The sequence below is a fragment of the Oxyura jamaicensis genome, chromosome 3 (assembly GCF_011077185.1).
Source record: "Oxyura jamaicensis isolate SHBP4307 breed ruddy duck chromosome 3, BPBGC_Ojam_1.0, whole genome shotgun sequence".
NCBI lineage: Eukaryota > Metazoa > Chordata > Aves > Anseriformes > Anatidae > Oxyura > Oxyura jamaicensis.
The window spans coordinates 15,622,123-15,644,531 of NC_048895.1; the positions used below are offsets into that span (position 1 = coordinate 15,622,123).

Below are 22,409 nucleotides of genomic sequence, written 5' to 3' on the forward strand. Positions count from 1 at the left end.
AAAGAAAAGAAAAGAAAAGAAAAGAAAAGAAAAGAAAAGAAAAGAAAGCTGAGGCATTTGCAACAGATTTTTTGGGGATTATTTTTCCTACTTGACAGTATGGAGAAAAAAACCTCTGAAGCAAGAAAAGGATTGTTTTCCTTGTGGGAAAAAAAAAAAAAAAAAAAAAAAAAAAAAAAAACACTTCTGCCTTATCATCAGAATTCACTCCCTGAAAACAGCTTTCTGTCTGAAAATGCTGACCCAGGGAAGATTCTCTGCCATTTTCCATGTGCTCCTCTTTGGTCACCTGGAGGCACACGGGAGATGGTGTGGTTTTGTTCCACATGAGCGGAATCAACAGTGATCAATGTCCCGCAGAGAAAAATGTGTCCAGAACCTGCTGGAACTGGCTGGTGGTGCTCTCCTGCCCTGGTGATCTGCCTTGTGCTCCTGGGGCAATCGTTTGGGGGTGAAGAGGGAGACTTGCTCCAGGTCTACGGTCAAATGCTGTGCCATGAGCAGCAGCATCTCAAAGGTTTGCATCCCACCTTACTCAAAATAATCCCTCCAAGAACACCTTGTGGTCAGTGCCTCGGTTTTCACCGAGAGGACCTGAGGTTGAGCACTACTGAACATCTCAGTCCCTCCATTTGAGTTTGGTTCTTGGCCATTTTCTTCACTGTGTGAGCAGGCACATTCAACCTCGGAGGCATCAAAGCACCACGACTCTCCCAGCTCAGGAAAGGAGGTTAGAAGCCAGCTGAACAAGTCGAGGCTTACTACTGTGCATTCACTCTTCATTCTTCATTTGGCTAATTAAGCAAGAAACCCGGGTCGTAAATTAATATGATTAAAACAAATGAAGCAGTGTACAGTACACCCTTAACTGTGCAGATCATAGGTCACTCCAATGTACTTGTTTGCTTAGCCCACTCTGGACAAAGTCCTTGCCGATTTTGAACATTTAATTGTCGACTCTTCATTTTTTACAGTTCATTGCTTGCAATCTGAGGGCCAAACCCTGCCCCATCCTGCCCCAACAGGGATTGAACTGTATCAACAAGCACGGTGTGCGTGCTGCCGAGGGTGGGACACGGCTGTGCCCACTCTGCACTTTGGTTGGAGCAGAAGCAGTGGTGTTTCACCACGGAGGAACTTCCTACCGCGCAACACCCATGTTACCGACCTCCTGTCCCCATCAGCTTCATGCCTTCAGCACAGGCTGGGTCTTGCAATTTGCCCTGAACCTTTCTCTGTCTCCAGCTGGGAACAAGGCCAGTGTGTCCATTCCCAGGGCTGGTGGCCATGGTTTGTCCCCCTGCAGGTCCTGGGGCTGCTCCCCTTTCCTTCTGCTCAGCACCAGCTCATTGGGCACCATGCTCTGGTATACCAGGCAGCCACCACTTCCATCACTTCTTGCAGTGCTGGAAGTCTCTGAGTGCTCCCTGCGTGGCCCTGTGGAGGAGAACTGAAAAGAACTGAATCACTTAAATCTGGGGAGAGAAGTCAGGGAGACCAAAGCGACCTGCAGTCCCATCCCCTTCAGACACAAATACCCCGGCCACGCTGGAAGGAAAGCACTTTGAGGGTGTTGCAGGCACGTCTCCGACCCCTTCGTTAGCTGGGCCTGGCTGCCCATCTCCTTTCCTGCCTCATTAGGAGCTCTGGCCCCCGCACAGGTAAGCCAGCATTTGGGGTGGATGCAGGGAAGGGCAAACCACCAAACACCAGTGTTTTTCTGTGCCCCAAGGGTGCGAGTAAGACCGTGCCTCTGCTGGCTTGAGGTGGATACTGTTACTGGAATTTGGGATTCCTTTCGGATTAAGCATCATGCAGCACTCACAAGGCTCCACTTAGCTGACATGTCTGAGCTCTGCCTGAAAATCTGATTTCTCGTTCATTCCTTCTAAAGCTGTGTTTGCCTCTCCTTTCTTTTTTTGATTCTTTTCATCCCGGCTGGTTGTAACATGCACATCCCTGTTATGTTTTTTAGATGTACGGCTCTGTTTTTACTTGAACTAAATATTTCTTTGTGCTCTTTACTCTCCTTCTCCCAGTACTGGCCCTTTCCCCAAATTCCTGGAACAGGCAGTTTGTTTTCTATGGTTTTGCTTCAGTTGAGCTTGGTTATTGAATGTCCTCTCTTCTTTCCAGAGAGAATCCTGATCCAGACCCTAGGCTGCTTTTCCAACACATTGAGTTTTCATGTCTTTCCTCTCCTCCACTTTGATAAGATCCAGTTTTATCCTTCAAAAAAGTTGCAGTAACCTTTTACTTCTCTTCTTCTGTCCCAGTTTCTAAGAATGCAAGGTGCTTTTAGTGGTGTTTTGCGTGGTACATGTATGTCTTTCTCTCTACCTGTTGCTTCCTCCTTAGCTTGAAGCCATTGGCCAGACTTTAATGAAGATGGACAGAGAGTTGGAGGGCTAAAAGACTTCAGGTCTGTGAATATCTGTGAGTGAGCAGGCAAGGAAGATGTTCTGTGTTTTCTAACTAAAGGGCAGGAGAGATGTTTCTAGATGTGGCTGTGGGGGAAAAGCTCAGAAATATGACCAACGGGCTCCAGATCCAAAGGTAAATGATGCACGTTTTTTCTTATAAACCTCATGCTTCCTAAACCATAGTCTCATGATTTTGAAGGGGACAGAGTCATGGCTTTTAAGCAGCTGGCTATGAAAGCAGTGATGTCGGAGTCTCCTGGCAGTCAAGAGCATTCAACAGACCACCACCACCCCACGGGGATACCTCCTCACCTCCTTATCCATGCTGGTGCCTTGCCAAGCTGTTCCCAGAGGCAGGAGAGTGGCACTTCCAGTCTGGAGCTCTGCTATTGCCTCCTCATCCGTGGTACAGACCCAGGGAGAGGACATCACGGGACAAAGCGTATCAAAGAGCTGGGTGGGCTGGGTAACCTTGGCCAAGTCACTTTACCTCCCTGTGACTCCACTTCTCTTCTCACCCCACAGAAATTCCTGAAGGCAGGAATTTTCTCCATCGCTGTTTGTGCAGCACCTACCCCTACAGTCTGTGCCTTGCTTTTAGTAATAGTTGTGAGCACAGCAATCTCCTTCGAGGGCCACAGGATCAGCATCACTGTAGAGAGCAAAGAGAGAGCCTGGCTTGTAGGAGGCACTTCTCGGGGGTTTTGTTCCTTGGACGGGTGCCCCTTGGCTAGGATTTGTCTGGCAGGCACTTTTCCCAAATGGCTCCAAGGAGATGAAAACTGGGGTGGGGAAAAGGAAGGGAATGGAAGAGCAGGAGAAGAAGGAAGACAGAAAGCAAAAGATGGCTCTCTCACCGGTCAGAACAGGTAGCTGTGGACTCAAGGTAAAATATTCCTGTCTGAAGACTGGAAAGCTTCCACGGTCCCAGCCTCCTGCGTGCACAGACCCCACGCAAGCAGCCAGCGTGGATTAGGACATCACTGCCCGCTGCTGAGGAGCACAGCAGAAAACAGCCACGTCTGCTTCCTCTGGGAGTTCAGGTCACTCCCTGAAACATCCAAAAGCTAAAGAAGAGCTTGTCCAGGGTGTGCTCTCCTTCCCGACCAGATCTGGCCCTGCTAGGGATGTTTTACCTACGGTTCCCACACAAAGGAACACCCTTTGCTGTAACCCAGCTTCTCCCTCCCTGCAAACAGCTATTTACAGGATTTCAATGGGTAGGTCTGAAACGACTCCATGTCCAGAATCACCACTGCCAAAGGAAGGAGATGGGGTGCTTTGCAAAGGCCTTAATAATCTTCCTGTTGCTCTGGCTGGCAGCTTTCGGCATGGGTCCCACATTCTTCAGTAGCCCTTTCCTTAGTGATGAATAGGCTTTTAGTGCACTCTCATAATGGTTGCTTTTCCTGTGGCACTCGGAAAAAGCGTTCAGCCCACTCCTGCTGCTGCCTCCGCTGCCTCACCGTACCCACCGGCAAGACGTACGTGGTGGCTCTGCTCAACATATCCTCTGCTGCTAATGGAGCTGCTCGTTTATTTTCTCAAAGCTCCTTTGCAAGCTTGGGGTTACAAGGCAGAGGCTGGACCTCCTCACCCCCCCGAGAAGCACAACACATGCCCCACAAGTCAGCACGACCAGGGGGCTTCAGCCTGGGGCACTGGCCATTCTCCTTGATGCAGGAGGTCTCGGCTCTGACTTAAGGCAGGTGACATGCTTCTCCTGCCTTGTTTTCCTCTCCCTATATCCCAATAGGGCTGATACTCTAAAATCTGCACAGACCGACTCTTACACAGCCACAGTAATGTGTAATATACTCTGTGTGGGTTTGCTGTTGGCTGTTTTTCTCCTGGATTTGATAATGGTGCTACTTAACTAGGTAGTCCAACTTGCTTTAATGCAGGTTAGTAAGAGAGCCTTTTGACATCCCAGCAGTTTTCCCAGATGCCTACATTAGCCAGTATCATAGACAGCTTCGAAAACAGAACGATAGATAATATAGGCTCAGATTCTCAAAGGCTTTGAGATCAACAAGAATTACAACCCACATTAGGTGCCTGTACAAATCTGGCTAAGAAACACTTCTGACATTGTGGACTTCAGGAGCAAAAAGCTCATTTCCCGTGATGCAAATGCGATGGGAGGATAGGGAGAGAGCAGCAACGCAACACACAGCTGCGACTTCTCAGCCATTTGAGGTTCTTTTCACTCTAACCTGCAGTCACATCACATGAGTTGCTGTGTTTCCTTTCACATTTGGCTTTTTGATTTTGCTGCCCAGAAAAACAGCATGTGTTTACCATTTACCCTATTCATGCGTCACTTCCCAAATTTCCTCTGATTCCTATGTATCTTTTCAGTGTAAAAGGGAAAATCGACATCGCCCATTACTCTTTGCTTCTCACTTGGAGAACACAGGGCTGAGTTTCCCTGACAGTAGGCAGTTAAGGGGTGCACAGGGGGGGTCTGCAGCCATACCCAGAGACTTTCACGAGGAGGAAAGCAGGGTTTCATTCTGTTGCTACAGACTTCTGCTGATATAGGGACACCAGGGACCTCAGCTCCGGACAGGGCACCTAGGAGGTGAAGATGTTGCACCTGAATGGTGCTGGAAGCTGTTCTGATGGGACCAAGATGGCTCTGTGGCGACACGAGCAGCAGGGACTAAAGCAAGCAGGAGGACCTCATAAATGGGTTGCAAAGTTGCATCTCCTGGGCCTAGATGTCAAACTCCCGTTGTTACAAAGGGAGCAATTTTACCCTGGGACTGAAAGACAGTCTTGGAGGACAGAGGCAACAAAGCTGTAACATTTTCCTAAATATATACTCCACGGCTGTAGCAAACATGGTAACATTTCGTGGCTTGATACTTCTCAGGGGTGGTTAATGCACCCACTTGGTGAATCAACCAAGGCAGAACACACCGCTGGCCAGGTGCCTGCATCTGTAGGTAAGATGCAGTCCTGGTAGCTCCCCATCTCTTGTTCTCTGGTTTGAAAGACATTTCTACAGTCCTGGGGTCTTGCCATAAACAACCAAGTATTTATCTTCAACGGCCTCTGCTTCTTTATACCAGCCAGGTGTAAACCTAATTTTTCAGGGAGAAGGAGAAGGCTCTACTCCAACCAGTGACAGAAATATTATTTAGGATGCCCACAAAGAAGGGGTGTAGTTGTTATAGCAACATCACTTCTGGCAATCTCCGGCAAAGCTAGGCTAAAGCAGTCTGAAAAATGGAAATGCCTGCTTCTCCTCGGCACTTTTACTCCTGCTACAGCAGTGCAGCAACACCAACATGTACCGAGAACTTGCTCTTTGCTCTTGTCTGGTTACTTTTCTGCTTAATCCATGCATAGCCATCGGGGCCTTGTAGCTACTGGTGGTGGTTGAGTCAGCAGCCACAGGGCTTGGCAGCAGTGAGCTCGCAGAGTTACTGCTGAAGTGCAGCTGGAAGTAGGGGAACAACACCTGTGGCTGTAACGGGCTGCCTCCGTTAGCTCCTGCCTGCTGCCTCAGCAGTAATGGGCCAGGGAAAGACGGGTTTCTACAGATTGCAAATGCACACCGTGCTCTTGTGCTCTCCTCTCAAGGAGTACAGAAGAACCAGGAAAGGTGCAGGGGGTGACAAAAGCATGCAGTGAGCTCTGTAGGGTTTCTCTTTAGTCTGGAAAAGAGGCAACTGAGGGTTCAAAGCAAACAAACAAACAAAAAACCCTAGTGGATGAATTCACGGGAGAAAAATGCATGGAAGGCTTTTAAATCCGAAGGACTCAGCCACCATCATGGGAGACACCTGAGCTGCAGGTTGTTGGACACGTGGAAAGTATTCTCAGAAGAAACCACACGTTCTTGCCTTGCTTTTGTATTTTTTTTTTTTTCTGCTCCTCTTTACTGCACACTCTGAGCCTGTGGTTATTTTTCAGAGACCTGTTTGGACCATGAACAGCCAGCCCCTCGATGTGGCCACTGTCATGATCTCACAGCAAGCCGGGTGCATGGCAAGATGTTCTCCAGTGGGCAAAGGGCAGCTGCACAGCAGCCCATGTCCTCTGGTGTCAGCTTTACTGCTCCTGTTCACTGTCATCCTGGTCTGCTGTCACTCGTCATTAGGGAAACTATTCATTGTCATACCATAGTAGGGATAAAATATGGAAGAACAGATATTCCCTGTGCTGCTCTGAGTGACTGAATCACAACCACTGTTCAGAAATTACTCTTTTTTTTTTTTTTTCTTTCCGTAGGGTAGCTTTTTATAGCATATTCCTTACAGCTGGTGTAAATGAAGGAGTGTTTTGATCCTGAATGCTAGGGAAAGCCTCAGCTGCCCAGCCTACCAGCCTCCTACCTCCAAGCACAGGAGAAACCATCAGCACTTCCACCACTCACCAGCTCTTCATTCAACCACATTTCCCCTAGCTGAAAGGGTACCTCTGATCGTTTCCCTTTCTTCTCAAGCAGCAAAGCTTCCCTGTGAGAGATCACACAGCTTGTTTTCAGATCAGACCCACTTGTTTTGAAAAGCTTGACCCTGCATTTCCCAGTGAGCTAGAGGTGACGTCCCCTGCTACGACAGGATGTCACGCGTCCAAGTCCTGAACAGCTGTGCTTGTTCTTGCTCTTTTTTTCCTGCCTCTTCACCCTCAAAAAACAACCTGTTGGAGACCCTACAGAGGAGGAAATGCCATTATGAGTTGAGGGCCTTCTTTTTCAGCACATGGAGATTTGTTTCTCTTCATGTTTGTACACTCCGTTATATTTAGGCCTCTGAACCATTCTGATTTTGAAGAAGTAGGCAATACACCTAGTTTTAAATCTATTCCCAATTTGATACAACTTTGTTTCCAAAGCCACGTAAAGGAGCCTTACAGTAAACAAGGTCATGTGTGTGGGAGGGTATTATTCTATATTTTTTATTTTCTTGTTGGTAAAACTGCATGTGCCTTTGGAGAATAAAGTTAAATATTTACCCCAGACCAACCATCCCTGTCTGCAGAGTTTATGTTTTGTTGCAGTTTGGGCACACAAGTGGTATTTGCAAAATTCCCTGCCTGCCTCTGCTATTATAAAATATTCTCACAAAGGCCTATTTTCTTTCACACTCAGAATATTTTCAGTCAGGCATGAGAACATACGCGGCCTGGAAAGACGGTGAATCCAGATGTGACAGTGTGATAGGATTATGTCTGGGACTGGCTTATTTCGGGTGCTGGCCACGAGTCTCTACGAGGAACAGTCTTGGGACTTGCTTCTATGATTTCAGATGTCTCAGGTTTAGTCAGATGGTCCAGGTCACTTCGTGCAGGTGGCTGGACCCTGCAGTTGGCCAGCGGTGGGGTGAGTGGGATGGTGGTACCTCCAGCACACTTTTCCTTCCTGACAGAGGCCGGCAGAGAGCATTTCTGTGATGTGGCTGGAGTCTGTCCAAATCGCTTGGCATCCCAGGCCCAACAAAGTCTTCTTGCCAAGCTAAAGTCTGCATACTGAGGCAGTGCTCTAGGCCTTCCTGCCTCAACCAGCGTGATGTGGCTCCTCTGAGGACTTCATTTTGCCTTGTGGAAAACAAGCTCTCTCCCACATGCTTTTCATGCCTTCTCCTCAGGAAACAAGGCCACTCTGTAACATGGCCCCTTGGGACACTGCAAGCTGCCCAGAACATCTCAGCTGAGATGTTTTGGGGCACCTTTATTCAAACTTCAATTGAAAACAAAAATATACAACCAAACCCTTCCTGCCCTCTTCCCTTTCATCTCACTCCTTTCTCCACCCACTGTGACTTTTAGGCGTCAGTCTTCAAACTACTTCAAATTAAAGCAGTCACAGGAAATGGGCAGATGATCTATTTCTAAACCTACAGAGGCACATTCCTGTTAGGTCTCAGAAGAACAGAGGCTAAAGAGCAACCAGATCTCTGCAGATGAAAATTTCTCCCACCCAAGGAAGCTCCTGAAAGCTGCAAAAGAACTTGCTGGTCATATGAAGAGATACCTACTAGCAGGACGAAAGGGCGAAGTGGAGGTGGCATGACTAGTGTTTGCTGTATACAATTGGTAAGAGGTTTTGTAGGAAATACGGTCCAAGGGCTGCCCTAATCTGTGTCAAGAGGGCATAAATCAAGAGTGAGACTCGAGGTGCTGCAAACAACCCTTCCTCTTCTTTCATCTGCTTCCTCCCTTAGCAAAGAAACTCAAATACGATTTCTTTTAGACGTTTTGTTGACCTTGCTCCGGTAAAAAGAAGTTTCTCCTCTGGGAAACCTAGGGGCGTAGCAATCACTACTTCACTTCATGTACTTTGCTCTTTCAGAGGTATCTGTTACATACAGTGCATTATGTGTGTGCTTTGTGGTAGTATATAATGACACCTAACATATTCAGGAGGACAGACAGATTCTGTGTACTAAATCCATGGAAATGCAGAGTGGATTCCACTTTTTTCGATCCCCAGAAACAAAATCACAAAACAGAACCTGGCTTTAATACCTTCATTTATGGCTGAGATGTGCAGCACTGTGACGTTAACAGTCAGATGTGACTTTTTGCAGATGACACAACTCTTGCCCTGCAGAGGCTTGATTTTACACAGAGGCCACCATGAAGCTCAGAGCTAGCTCCAGATGTGGATGTCCTTGGAGCCCAAAGTACACTTGTATTTTAGAGGCCAGGAAAAAAAAATGCAGTTCAGATGTCAGCTTAAATCTGCTCTGAGGAAAAATAGCTTGAGTGTGTAAGGTGGGATGAGTGTAATATATACTGAAGTCACACCGGGAGGTAAATAATGATTTTCTACAGTACTGCTGTAGAGTCTTTTTTATGGTGACACCTGCATTGTGAGTTGGGTGTTCACCTGACAGAAAATACTAATCATCTATGTCTTCTCCATATGCAGTGGAGTGTGATAGATACCCCCATGGGAATTTCACCTCATCTGCCTCTCTTAGATGAAGGTGACCTTACCTATATCTCAGTTGACTATGGAAAAAGGCAAGATTTGCCTAGACTAGAAATTAAATTTCTAGGTATATTAGTTAAATTACATAACTCCCATCCTAAGTGTCCACCCCACTTATTTTCAGCAAAATCATGGTAAACATTAATAATGGGAATGGATGAGCAGTAGGAAAAAGGAACTGGAAATCTTTCCCCAGAGGTTTTTCTCTGAGGAAGTTTCTGTATCAACTTCCCTAAACAAAGTAGGATTTTTTTTGGAGGAAAATGGCTCAGAGTAAGTCCTGTACTCTGCTTGCTTGGTGCTGAAAAATAGAGGGGAAGGACCTGATTCCACTACATTTGTCAAGGTTTTTTCACTCCCTCCACTGAGGCTGGAATTTCAAATACACACCATGAAAAAGAGGTATCAAACAATTTGACTGAAAATCAGCAGGACCTCTTCATTTCTGGGCCAGTGGTGAAAACTATGTTTGTTCTCACCTTGTTCAAAGCAAAAGTAAATTTGGTTTCATTTGAAAGGAACAGTTTGTTTGTCTATTTGTTTTTGCCTGCTTATGATCTCTCTGATGTTTTCTGGAGGAATGACTCTAGCCTGGTGCAGGTGAAAGCCAAGACAAAACCAAAATCTTAAAGTTGCAATAGGGGAAGTCAAAAACCCTAATTTAGAAGCACCAGGGGAGTGGACATCGGAAACATGCAGGCTTATTCACTGGAAAGCTACCAAAATCTGCAAGTGCTGAAATGAAAACATGACACAACAGATCAGTCAACACTTACTACTGAATAAATCAGCAGGCATCAATGTTAATCGCTGCAGCCATCCATGAACTCTCACAGGGTGCAGAAAAACAGTTCTGCCTAGAACTTTTTTGGGGATGATGGTCATTCATATGGTTCACCAGAAAAAATATGAAGAGTAGTATAACTGTTTGGAATGGTGTTTGGATCAGAAAATCAAGAGAAGAAAATGGAGAGGATACTGAAAGTCTGAAGCCTCATAAGGTTATGACGAGGAAGCTTGACACAGGCATCTCTAGGCTGGGGTGTTCTTCCCAAAGGGAAAACCGACCAGCCTTAGCATGGGTTGAAAAACATGCAGTGGGATCTAGGATTTTGGGGTGAGGGTGTACTCCGGCAGGTTGCCTGGCTGTTCTCCTGACAGTGCTCTGAGCAAAGCCAACCATGCAAGACCATGGAGAGATTGACTGATAATGTGGAAAAGGCCTGATTTTAACTCTTGCACTTGCCTCATACACCGTGGCAATGAGTTTTCCGATTTCATATGTTCTTCTTGCTCATGCATCCCTGAATTTCTCCCCTAGGTTTTCATTTTGCATTTACATCTTATTAAAGTAATCCATGAAAATTACTAATTAATTAATGCATTATATTAATTAGTATTATTAAAGCCGATAGGATTTTTGCCACAGCCAAGGGCAGAAGAGGAGTAACATTTTTTTTTTTTTCATTGGGCTTTACAATGCAGCAGGGAGTAGGCACATGAGGACAATTTTCAGTGGTTTTGTGGGTACAGTAAGTCACAGTGGGCTTAGAATGCAATGAGGGAAATCATCAAGAAACGCTTTGTAACAGTAATGGTGGGGTTTCTGTAAGAGATGGATTAGAGAGGCTGTGGCATCTGCATCACTAGAAGTCTAAAACCAGGTGAGACCAGCATTTGTTATGATGGGTGTAAGGAGAATTAATTTTCTGCTAGGGTAGGAAGTGGACTGGATATGTCTCTACTAAACTTAATCTTCTATCTCTATAATAAAAAATAGTGCAATCTTTGCAAAAAGACAGGTTAAACCTCTCTGTTCAGGGCCTCAAGTACATTTTTGAGGTCTGCATGGGAATAGGTCAAAATCACATTACCAGTTTGCAATGCCCTGTAAATAGGTTGTATCTTTAAATAAATTTAAGTAAAATTTAAATTAAAATTTTAATTTAAATTACTTAAATATAAGAAAATAGCTTATAGCTTTAAAAAATAATAATTTAAAGCATCCAGGTATCTTTTCACTTCTTTTTGAAATAGGTGGAATTGAATGTCTTTGAAAGTGTCTCCAGATGCTTACTTTCCTGTTTAGTCCTATTAATTCTCTCTCATAGTTCCACAGATCAAGTGTTCCTTAAAAGTTATCAGGAAAAAAAAAAAAATCAAGAAAAATATACCTGGTATCTTGAGTCACGTGTGAACAAGCTGCAAGTGAAGACTGCAGTGAGTTTTGAGGCAGGTGGTGGTGGGCACTGTTGTAGTGACAATTCCCAGGAGCTCCAGCCACAGGGTAAGGATCTTTAGGTCTATCCATGAGTCTGGAAGGTAGAAAAGACTCTCATTAAATCAGGATTACGGCCCCATCACCCCCCCGTCAACCTGTTTAATTAGTCTGGGCTACTCAAAAAGCAAATGTGCTGCTGGCTATTTTTACAGCGCGTTTTCTGCTAGGCTGTGTTTTGCTGATGTCAAGGAAATTAACTGAGACAAAGCCTCTTTCCAAATCTGGGGGCAAGTGTGTGCTGTGGAGACACTACGGGTAGACATGGAGGGGCCAGTGTGAGCACTGGGACACTGAGGAGGTGGTATGAGCTGTGGGGACAGTGAGGGGGACACCAAGGAGTACACTGAGGGGAAATGTGAGAGTTGTGGGGACGATGAAGGGAGATGTGTGTTATGGGGACACTGAGGGGCACACTAAGGGGGACGCTGAGGGGACACGTGAGAGCTGTGGGGACAATTGAGGGAGATGTGTGTTGTGGGGACACTGAGGGGACATATGTGAGCTGTGGGGCCACCAAGGGGAACACTGAGGGAACATGTGAGAGCTGTGGGGACAATGAAAGGAGTGTGTGCACTGTGGGGACACTTAGAGACACTCTAAGGGAGACACTAAGGGGCCATATGTGAACTGTGGGCCCACCAAGGGGGACACAGAGGGGAAATGAGAGAGCTGTGGGGACACAGGATGATACTGAAGGGACCTGTGATTACAATGGGGACATTAAGGGTTAATGTGAGAGCCCTGGGGACACTGAGGGGACGTATGTGAGCTGTGGGACCCCCAAGGGGGACACAAACGTGACTTGAGAGCTGTGGGGACACTGAGGGAACACGTGTGTGCTGTGTGGACACTGAGGGGCCCTCTGAGGAGGACACTAAAGGGACCTGCGATTGCCGTGGGGGCACTGAAGGGGCATTTGAGAGCTGTGGGGACACGTGAGCTGTGGGGCCCGCAAAGGGGACGCTGAGGGGCCAAGTGAGAGCCGTTGGGGCACTGAGGGGCCACGTGCGCGCCGCGGGGACACCGCTCGGGGGGCGCGGAGGGGCCGTGCGCGTCCCTCGGCCGGCCATGGCTCTGAGGGGCCGGGCAGCGGCGGGCAAACGACGGCGGCGGCGCGGGCCGGGGTCGCTCCGATCCGCTCCGTTCCGCTCCGTCCCGTTCCGGGCCGCGCCGGGGTAGCACCGCCCCTCGGCCGCCGGGTCCCTCCCTCCTCCGGGGCGGGCGGACGGGCAGCGGGAGGCGGGCGGCTAGCGGGACGCAGGCAGCAAGCGAGCAGGGAGCGCGCCGCCAGCAGAATGGAGCCGGCGGGCAGCATGGAGAAGGGGGACGGCGGGGAGAAGGCGGGCAACGGGCACGCGGAGGGCGCTGAGGAAGGCGGCGGCGGCGGAGGAGGGCGGCTGCGGGGCTGCCGGGGCTTCCTGCGGCGCAACGCGCTGGTGGTGCTGACCGTGTCGGGGGTGGTGGCCGGCGTGGCGCTGGGCGCCGCGGTGCGGGGAGCGGCGCTGAGCCCGGCGCAGGTGGCTTACCTGGCCTTCCCCGGGGAGCTGCTGCTGCGCATGCTGCGCATGGTCATCCTGCCGCTGGTGGTCTGCAGCCTGGTGTCGGGCGCCGCCAGCCTGGACACCCGCTCCCTCGGCCGCCTGGGGGGCATCGCCGTCGCCTACTTCTTAGGCACCACGCTGCTGGCCTCCGGCCTCGCCGTCGCCCTCGGCTTCATCATCCGCCCCGGCGCCGGAGCATCCGCCCTCAACACGCCGGGCTTGGGGCTGCCGGGCGCCGCGCCCCCCAGCAAGAAGACGGTGGACTCCTTCCTCGACCTCGTCAGGTAGGGCCTCCTTCCTTCCCTCCCTCCCTCCCTCCCTCCCTCCCTCCCTCCTGACCCGGAGGATGATGACAGACCCGGCGATGTTGCACGCTGCCGCTCGGGCACCCCCCTCCTTCCTCCTTCCTCCTCCCTCCTGCGGGCTGGCCGCCTCGCTCAGCCTCCTTCCATCCCTCAGCCTGCCTTCCCTCAACCTTCCTCCCACCCGCTCTCCTAATTTTTTTGGCCTGATGGTTGTTAGGGTGGCGAGTTTGCCCAGGGCTGGGTGCCCGGCACCTTCTCCTGCCCTGCTGCCTGTTGTCTTTGGAGCCAGGCAGCTCTTCTCATCCGTCACACTCACCTTTTTCTTTTGTGTTTTTGTATTTCCTCCCCTCCAGCCTTTGTTCGGTCTCTTCACACGAATCCCAACCTGCCTTTGCCTCTCGTTGCACCTTCACCTCCCTTAGGTACAGGTGTGGAAACAACCCTGTATTTCCATCGAGGAGTACCCAGAACATCACGGGGCATGTTAGCACCCTGCATAAAGGGCACCCTGCATAAAGCTGCAGACATAACCTTTTTTCTTTTTTTTCTCAGAGCCCATGTCTTGTCGAGATCTGCCCAGCTCTTTAAGTAAAAGAGAAACAATTACGTAAAGGAGGCAGACGTCCAGGCAACTTCTCGAGTCCCAGACTTCCAGCAGCGTTCACACGCCGCTAAGTTGCGGTGCAGAACCCGAGCCGCAAAGAACTGATGCGTCTTGTTATCCTGGCTCAGATTTTGTCACTTTTTCATACCCGAGGGCAGTCACGGGGAAGTACCGCAGGCGTCTCAGGGAAGTGGTGGAATAAGGCAAAACCAGGGAACTGCCTCTGGGGCTCCCCTGGCAGACGCAGCTGAGGGAGTGATGGGAAGTGATGGAGGACGGAGTGTGGAAGTTCGCGGACGTGTCGGAAGATGGGGGGCTGTGGAGGTGGCAGGCCTTCTTACCGAGATGTAGACAGAAGTGTAAGGGAGGTGACCCACAACGTACCAGCCAAGTGGCCGAAGAGCTGTGCTTAGCAGGTATCTTGGTCATGGCAAAGCAGAGTGGAGGGCTCTTAATTTGTATCTTTGCTTTTTGAGTTCAGTTTTTCAACTGAGAGACTTTTGATGTATGTAGGTAAACAGACATGACAGCAAAGATAAAAAGAGCTTCTAAAGAGAAAATATGTATTTAGAAATCCATGTTTTTCTCATTTTCTCCCCTTTCTCCGGATGGACCAGTCCAGTGGCCCATCGGCCATCATATATTTCATATCCGTAACCTCTTACCAACCCTGACAATTCTTGACAGACCATGTTGAGAAGTAATAACAGGAGACCAGGAGTAGGTGGCCTGGCTGTGAAGGTGACAAGAAGTTGATAAAAGCAGCGTGAAGGAAAATCACAAAAGGAGGAGTCAGCACGACAGGAGGCGCTGGGAAGCAGATGACTGACTGTTGTGGTGGCTGTCCCGGGGTACATCCTAGCGTGGCTGCTGCAGCTGGTGTTTTTTTTTGCTGTGTCGCCATGCCATGCGGAGTAGGATGTAGCCAATAAATGGGAAAGGGATGCTCCAGTGAGCTTGAGACTGTGGGCTTTGTCTGTGAACTTGGGAGCAGAAAACTTCTTGCTCTGGGCTGTAAATGCAGATGGGGAGTTCATCTTCCAAGTTACAATGCTGATGGGGTTGAGACCTTCACTCCAAAGTTATGCTCGTTATGGTGAGACTTGGGGGAAGCGTGCTGATTGCAGACTGATTTCCTCTGGGAAGTGAGGTGCCAGGGGCTTTCCCCCAACACATCTGTGGCATGCTTTGAATTCAACTTTTTCTTGGAGCTCCAGGCAAGGGCTATGGTGGCCACATCACGCAGTCCAGTTGCCAGAGCCATGACAGTGAAATTTAGTCAGAAAAAGTGGAGTTTGGACACAGAGCCATCACTGTGCTCCCCTCTAAAACTCCTGATCTTAACATAGATCCCTGACAGACCCGGGGATGGAGTGAGTTGTGTGACTCTCTGGAAATAATACCTACCCCTCTCCCTTTTAATTCTTTTTTTTTTTTTTTTTTTTAAACTGTTCTTGAAAACGTGGGAATTTTGGTTTGAGCATTGGTCTTGGTCCCTGCTGTGGTGGAAGGCTCCAGGAGACCAGTCTTGTCTTCAGTTAAGGAGGCCTCAGCTCTGGAGGGCCGAAACCATTGCCTTCAGCATGGGTGGGTCTTGCAGCTCTGAGCTTTTCTGGTTTTTGGTTCATGAAACTTCCCATTAGACAAAAGAGAACTCCGTTTTTCAGTTGTGTCACGAGAGTCCCTGTGTCCCTCAAGGCTTTGCTGCTCAGTCATTTTCAGATAAAACGTGAAAACAAGGTGCAACCGGGCTGAGTCCCGCAGCAGCACTGAAAACATGCAACACGTGGCCTAAGGAAGTCACGGCTGTGTGTCAAATATTTACCATGGCTTCTGCAGGGATGACACGGGGTGTCCTTTCCCAGGATGCAGATCCTTTCTGCGCTTGGGAAGTTTATTAATTAATGACCAAAGACGCTGCTTTCTGTCGTCGCAGCGATGCCTGGAGGTCATCTTAATACTTGGTCATTGTTTTCTGTTTCCCAGTCTAATGTTTTCACATAAATACACATCTGTGTGTGCAGACGTGGCCTCTGGAAAAGAGATTTATCTTGGGCTTCAGAAATAAATGAATGGTGCCTCACTGGTGAACCAGAGGCTGCTGGTCTCAGCTATGGATGGGCCTTCTGAACATCTCCAGAGCATTTGAAGCGGAGAGCAGCTCCGTTGTACCAAATATCAGAGCAGCAGAAGATGAGGAGAGAGCCTGACCAGGGAGAGACAGGTGGGGTAGTGAGGAGGAGGCGATGGCAGCCACCAACTAACACGTCCCACTCCACTCATAGCTTGGTGGAAGGTGGTTGAATCTGCAAGATCAAATGTTTTGCAAGAATCTATTGATTTGTCGACGCTTCTGCTGGGCAATTGTCAAGACTGCATGTTTCAATAAGGTCAGAGTTTTGTGTTGGCTCTGATGTGTATTTGTTGATTCAACAACATTGAGCAGTTTCACGGGAACTTATTGATTCGGTCAAAATTTCCAACGGCGGATGGTCCTGACATTTCGTTTCAGTGAGGTCAATGTTTTGCTGTAATTATAAACAAAGGACTTGAGTAGGAAATCTCACTCATCAAAAAGGAACATTTCAACAAAGTATTTTACAGTACTTTTAGTGGAAAAAAAAGGTCTCAGATGGTGGTTTTCTTTGCCCTATTTTGGGATGAAAACATATTTTGAAACCATGGCATTGGCTTTGGGACGGGAATTCTGTTTTTGTTTTTAATCCAGCCCTAGCCGTAGCAGTCGTGAGTGGGAAGGAGGTAGCATCATCAGCTTTTTATAGGAAGGGTACGCAGAGGTCCAGGTGTTTGCCTCAAGCAGTAAGGTCAGGGTTTCTCGGGCCAACAGACAAGCCTGCTGCAGTCTAAATTTTATTGCTCCTTTCTGTCTCCCTGCCAGAGGTTACCAGCTGGGCTGCCAAAGGGTGTACCTACGACACTGTGAGCAATCCTGTGGATTACCTCCAAGCGCCATTGAAGCCGGAGGGAAGGCAGGCGTGAGTTTGAGCACAGGGAAAAGCAGCGACCGAGTTTTGCCAGTTGGGCTGCAGAGCAGAGGGCCAGGATGGACCTTGGGGAAGATGGGCTCCAGAGCATTTGTTCGGACACCAGTCACCCCAGAAATGCTTGCTTCTTAAAGCCCCGGTCTTCCACTCTGAAATCCTGATGTGGAAACAGAGTGCAAAACTTTACAGTTAGGAAAGGAGGGGGAGATGCCACCTTCATAGCGGTAACTAGATTTAAGAGGTGGCTGGGAGCGTCTGCAGTTCTGCAGATGTTCCTGAGATATGCTAACCACGGGGTTTTGTAGCTGGATGACTAGCTGTTAACTCTGGGGTACCCTCAGAGAAAGGAGAAAGAGTAGATGTTACTGTCCACCTTCGCTTGTGTCACTGTCTCAGCCTGGATCCTCCCTTGAAGTGTAGGGGTTGCTGACTGAGTTTCATAGGAAGCACTTGGCATTTTTGTTCACCTGCCTGCACTGTATATATTTTTTAAATTATTTGTAGAAAGCTTCTTAACATTTGTGTTCCTTTCTCTCAGAACTAGTTCCCTTTTACTGCTGACTCCTCCCAGTTATGCTTTATTTCCCAGGCTAAGTAAATACAGACTGGACCATTAAGACAAAAACAATCAAATATCTGTTTTAAGTAAATAACTTTTTCAAGTTTTTGTGAGTTAAAGCAGATGCACACACTCACAAGAAATGTACATATCCAAGACATGCATTGTATGTCCACATACCTACAGAAATGTGGACCAGAAAAATTCTTGTGTGATAGTGAATGAAAATCCTGAGACAGAAAGAAAAATAAAGCTACCAGAGCAGTCCAGACTGTGACGTGTTCTGGCAGATTTTCAGATGGCAGTGAAGTTGCTGTCGGTGGACTCTTACCATTGAAAAGACTTCATTGAAAAACAGGAGATAACAACACAGAATATTTTTTTTCTAATGTTCACCCATTTGGTCCAGGCGTCCTCAGAAAAATATGTTTTCCAACAGCAAGGCTTTTGGCCTCATAAGTGGAACCTTTTTGTAAGAAGCAATAGAAGAGGAATGCTTGTTATTTTAGGGTTTTGTTCTGCTTGCCTGGATTTCCCTTCATGGTTTTGCTGCCAGAGCAAAGCAGTTTGCCGAGCTCTAGCAAAAGAATCATTTAGAAACAGTTATTAATAATAATCCCTTATACATGCAGCAAAGGAGTTCCTGTGCCAGCCTTACCCCACTGGTGGAAAGACATAGGGTAAGGAGGAGAGAGGAATTTGACCATAATGTCAAAATCAATAAGGGTGGGAGCTACAGCCTCCAGAGCACTGCCGTGGAGCTGCAGTTGCGTGCTTGGGATATACTGTGCTTCCTCACCTCTGATAACCCCCTTTCCCTTTGTGTGAGCACTGGCACAGCAAAATACATCTTTCTTTAGCCTCTACAGGCACTCCTCTTTACAGTAGCCAAACAGAAAGTATGCCCACCCCGAAACTTCTGCTGGTGCTGTCGCTGTATCTGGTTCCTATTTTGAGAGAATTTGAGATTGGTGCTTCCTCACACCAGGCGATGTGCAGGTACGTGGGGGTTTCCTTGCTCAGCCCAGCTGCTGCTCCGGCCCCAAGGTGCAGCTGTTACTCTTGACAGCTGTGGATTTTTGTTCTTTTTGTCTGTCTGCAGCTCTGGGAGAGCACAGAGTCTCTCTGTATCAGATACTCCGCCACTACGAAGGTTTCACCTCTTTGCGTCATGGGCCCCAGGCTGCCTGACCCCAGAGCCCTGCGCCAGGCTCCTTATCACCCAGACTCAGGGTTTGCTTACGGGCATGCTCCTGTGATAACCCGCTGTGAAAAGCCGACCGCGTTCTTCAGCAAGGGCATGGCGGTGGCAGGGACGGGGGCAGCAAAACAAGCAGCAGTAACCAGCAATCCTGTGACAGAGCCGTGCTGATTTCCTTCAACTCCGTCTCCATGTCTGGTGTGGGCATCCAGAGCTAAAAACCTAGAGATCTGGGCCGTGCAGGAGCACCAGCTGGCAGGCACCCGTGTCTAATTTGCATGCCCAATTAGCCAGCTTTTCTGTTTGCTGCTTCACCCGGGCAGGAGGGGTGTTTGCGCTTCCCTGCGCAACCCCTCAGCTCGCCTGGGGATGCGGACTCATGGGGACGGACCCGGGTCTGGTGTGCTGCGGTCAGTGAGCTTTGCTTCGCTGCACATGCTGAGCGAAGCCTGCGGGCACAGATGTGCCCAGGCAGGTCACCAGGCAGCTTTTGTCTCCTCCTGAAGCTCCCGGCATCCTGGCCCCTGATTTTTAGGCACTGGGGCGGTGTTTTTGCACAAAGACGTTTTACGTGATGGAGCTGAAAACCTGCGGTCTGACTCATGCGTAATTAAAGCTTAATTTAATTCGCATGCGAACCGATCTTAGTGAGGGATGAGCATGGTCTGTGCAGAACTCGTGTCTCTGTGATAAGCTGTGTATTTGGGGATTGCTTTTTACGAGCTCGGAGCTTTTCTTAAACTCCAGGATTTGAAACAAAGAGGAGCAAAATGTTTTTTTTACATGCTGTGAATTAGTCAGGTGTGCTTAAAAGTTGGACTGAATGAAACACAATGCAAGGGAACCTTTGGGTCCTCCTGGGCTGCTGAACTGAGTGAGAACCAAATTTACCACTTGGTGGACTGTCAAAAACACTCTTCTGTGTCCTCAGAAACGAATCCAGTGACCGGTGCTGCAGGGATGAAGCAGAGCGCCTGCAGTAGGCTCGTGTTTGAATAGCTTAGTGCGCTGCTTTGCATCTGAAGGAAGAACCTGCCCCTTGTCTTCGTGTAGTAGGGCTACTGACATCACTCAAGTATGTGCTTTAAGTATATGCTTGTAGTTAAGTTAGTGTTTAATTACTGGGGCCCATGCCTGACGTACTGTGTAAATTATGGAGGTTTGGGTTCCTCGGCCACATTTAAACGCTGGAGAAACATATTGTTTGGGCTTTGGGTTGCTTCCTTTGGTTTTGTTTTGTCAGGATGGAAAAGCTGATTTAAAAAAAAGAAAAAAAAAGTAATTTGATTTCTGGGTGGTTTTCAGTCTTTCTTCATCTCTCTGCTTCTTCCAAATGCCATCGGTTCTTTTTTAAAAAAAATTAACCACCCCGATATGAAAAACTGAAATAATGTGTTCGGATTTTTCCAACAGCATGCTTTCTTTTTTCTTTTGGTTAAAAGTATGCACAGAGCTGGCCCATTCACACATGTGGCACTTCACTCCAGACAGAAGTAAGTGTGCTTTGACTTCGGGAGGTTTTTCTGCACCCGAGAGTTCCAGCTGCGAAAGCATTTCTGCATTTTAGCAGCTCCGTGTATAATAAGTGACCAGCTCTTAAGCATCTTTGTAGGGTTAGAGCTGTCTGCTGCTTTCAGGCAGACAGCTACATCGGCAAAGGAGAAAAAATTGCATGCTAAGTGGAATTTCGACTCAAAAAGTCAAATTATTAAACAGATTGCCCTTATACAGCTGCCTCCTAACACTTGTAGTGCAACAGGAGGAGGGGGTGAGGCAGCTCTCAGCAGCCCCACGTTTGATGAAGGGCTGTGTGCTTCGCAGTGTTGTCAAGGCTGTGGGAAAACCCTCGTCGTGCAGCAGGGTTACAGAGCTGTGCAATGGAAAAGACCGAAGTCCTTATCTGTGCCGTATCTTAATCTTTCATGAGCTCCTCTCCCTCTTGCTTTCGAAGATTTGACTCTGCTGCTCTGTTTCTTGCTGTGGTTTGGATTTGAGCTTTCGTGGGATGATCGCAACCAAAACCCTGATTTAAAAGTGTGTTTGCCAGGATAGTTACAGCAAAACTGGGGGATAACAGGACAGAGACTGGAGAGAACTGCGGCTTTCTTTGAGCCCATTTCTGTGTAGTGCGAGGAGCAAAGGATGGGGAGAAGCTACCCCAATTCTTTTTGCCACAATTAATTGGTTCTGGGTAAGGTCTTTTGTTTTCTTGCCAGGAGAATTCCCGTCCCCCCGTACCACATTCTGCTGGCAGTGTTTCCAGTTCATCCCCCCAGCCTCCCTGCCCTCACCAGCTAGGGTCCTGTCGTCTGCCTGGTGAGGAGCTGCTTCTGTGCCCATTTTGCTTTCTGACACAGCAAAAAAGAGCTGCTGTTTGGCTCAGGAAGCTCATGCTCTTTACCCGCTGTATGGAAAGAAAGGAAGCGTGGCATTAAAAACAACCGGTGAACTATAAAAATGCAACAAGAAGCAACTTCTTCCTTACATGCCCCAGTTAATCATTTTGCCTGGCCGTGTTGCTTAATAGATGCACCAAGCGCCCGATGCAAGCGTTTGTCGCTTTGCACGCTATCCTCTCTGCACAGACCTGCTGCTCAATGTGCATTTCTGGGTGAAGGCACCGTGAATTTGGGTGTTGCAGATTTCCTTACCAGTCACCACTACTTTCGTCCGTGCTGTTTAATCGCTCCAGGACTCGCAGACAGCTCTGGCCTGTGGCATTGTTCTGCTTCAGCTTCGTGTTCGGAAAAGCCGACCTTGTTGTGCTGAAGGCTTAAGCTGTTCTCTGAGGTGGATTGTGCTGATTGGATTGCCCTTCGTGTTCGTGCTGTGGGCAAACTGTAATCACATGAGTAATGTTAAAAATCTGCCGATTTTACGGCCCTGGAGGCCGTAAGCTGTCGCTGCAGCCGGTGTGGCTAAGCCAGTTTGTGTAGCCACTGGCTGGGGTGTTTAATTAGCGTCGTGTCTGATTCCCTCTGATGTCCAACCCAAATGGTTAGCTGTGGGTGCAAGCAGGGGCTTTCTGGATGAGCAAGAGGAGAAGGTGTGGAGATGTCACACCTCTGGAGAAGCAGAAAGACATCTGCTCCATGCTGCCAGACGTTCTGCTTTTTAGTTTCTGAGAGCAGAACATCCTGATGCATTCATTTTAGAAGTTCTAAAAGAAATACTTCATTTTCTTGTTTGTATTTTACAGAAACCTGTTTCCTGCAAATCTTGTTGCTGCAGCTTTCCGAACGGTAAGATACGTGCGGATTTTGGACATGAGTCGCATTGCAGACTGACCAAGTGACTGCTGTTATTGAAAAACAAACCAAACAACAACAACAAAAAGGCCAGAAAGAAGTCATATAACTTGCAGTAGGTGGAATTTCTAAAAGCACCTGATGTAATCAGACATACGAATTCCATGGCAAACGGTGTGGTTTTGCAGGGCTCTGTATGTTCAGGGATGAACACACATCCTTGCCTCTGTGCTGCTGTTGTCACAGGTAAATGGCAAGTATGAAAGCTTTATCTGAAGAAATAAGACCCAAAG

At 48.2% G+C, this 22,409-nt stretch overlaps 1 protein-coding gene and 1 long non-coding RNA gene across 2 annotated transcripts in view; one reads left to right on the forward strand and one right to left on the reverse strand.

Annotated features, from left to right (window-relative positions):
• The window catches only part of LOC118165102, a 20,043-nt gene extending 8,358 nt beyond the window's left edge, over window positions 1-11,685 (reverse strand). The window contains exon 1 of the long non-coding RNA XR_004749854.1: window positions 11,547-11,685. This is a non-coding gene — a long non-coding RNA (uncharacterized LOC118165102). The remainder of the gene's footprint in view (window positions 1-11,546) is intronic.
• Window positions 11,686-12,933: 1,248 nt separating this feature from the next.
• SLC1A4 (solute carrier family 1 member 4) overlaps window positions 12,934-22,409 on the forward strand; it is a 29,212-nt gene continuing 19,736 nt past the window's right edge. Inside the window, exons 1-2 of the mRNA XM_035321162.1 lie at window positions 12,934-13,478; window positions 22,068-22,110. Of these exons, the coding sequence (XP_035177053.1) occupies window positions 12,949-13,478; window positions 22,068-22,110 (573 nt within the window). The 5' untranslated portion in view covers window positions 12,934-12,948. The remainder of the gene's footprint in view (window positions 13,479-22,067; window positions 22,111-22,409) is intronic.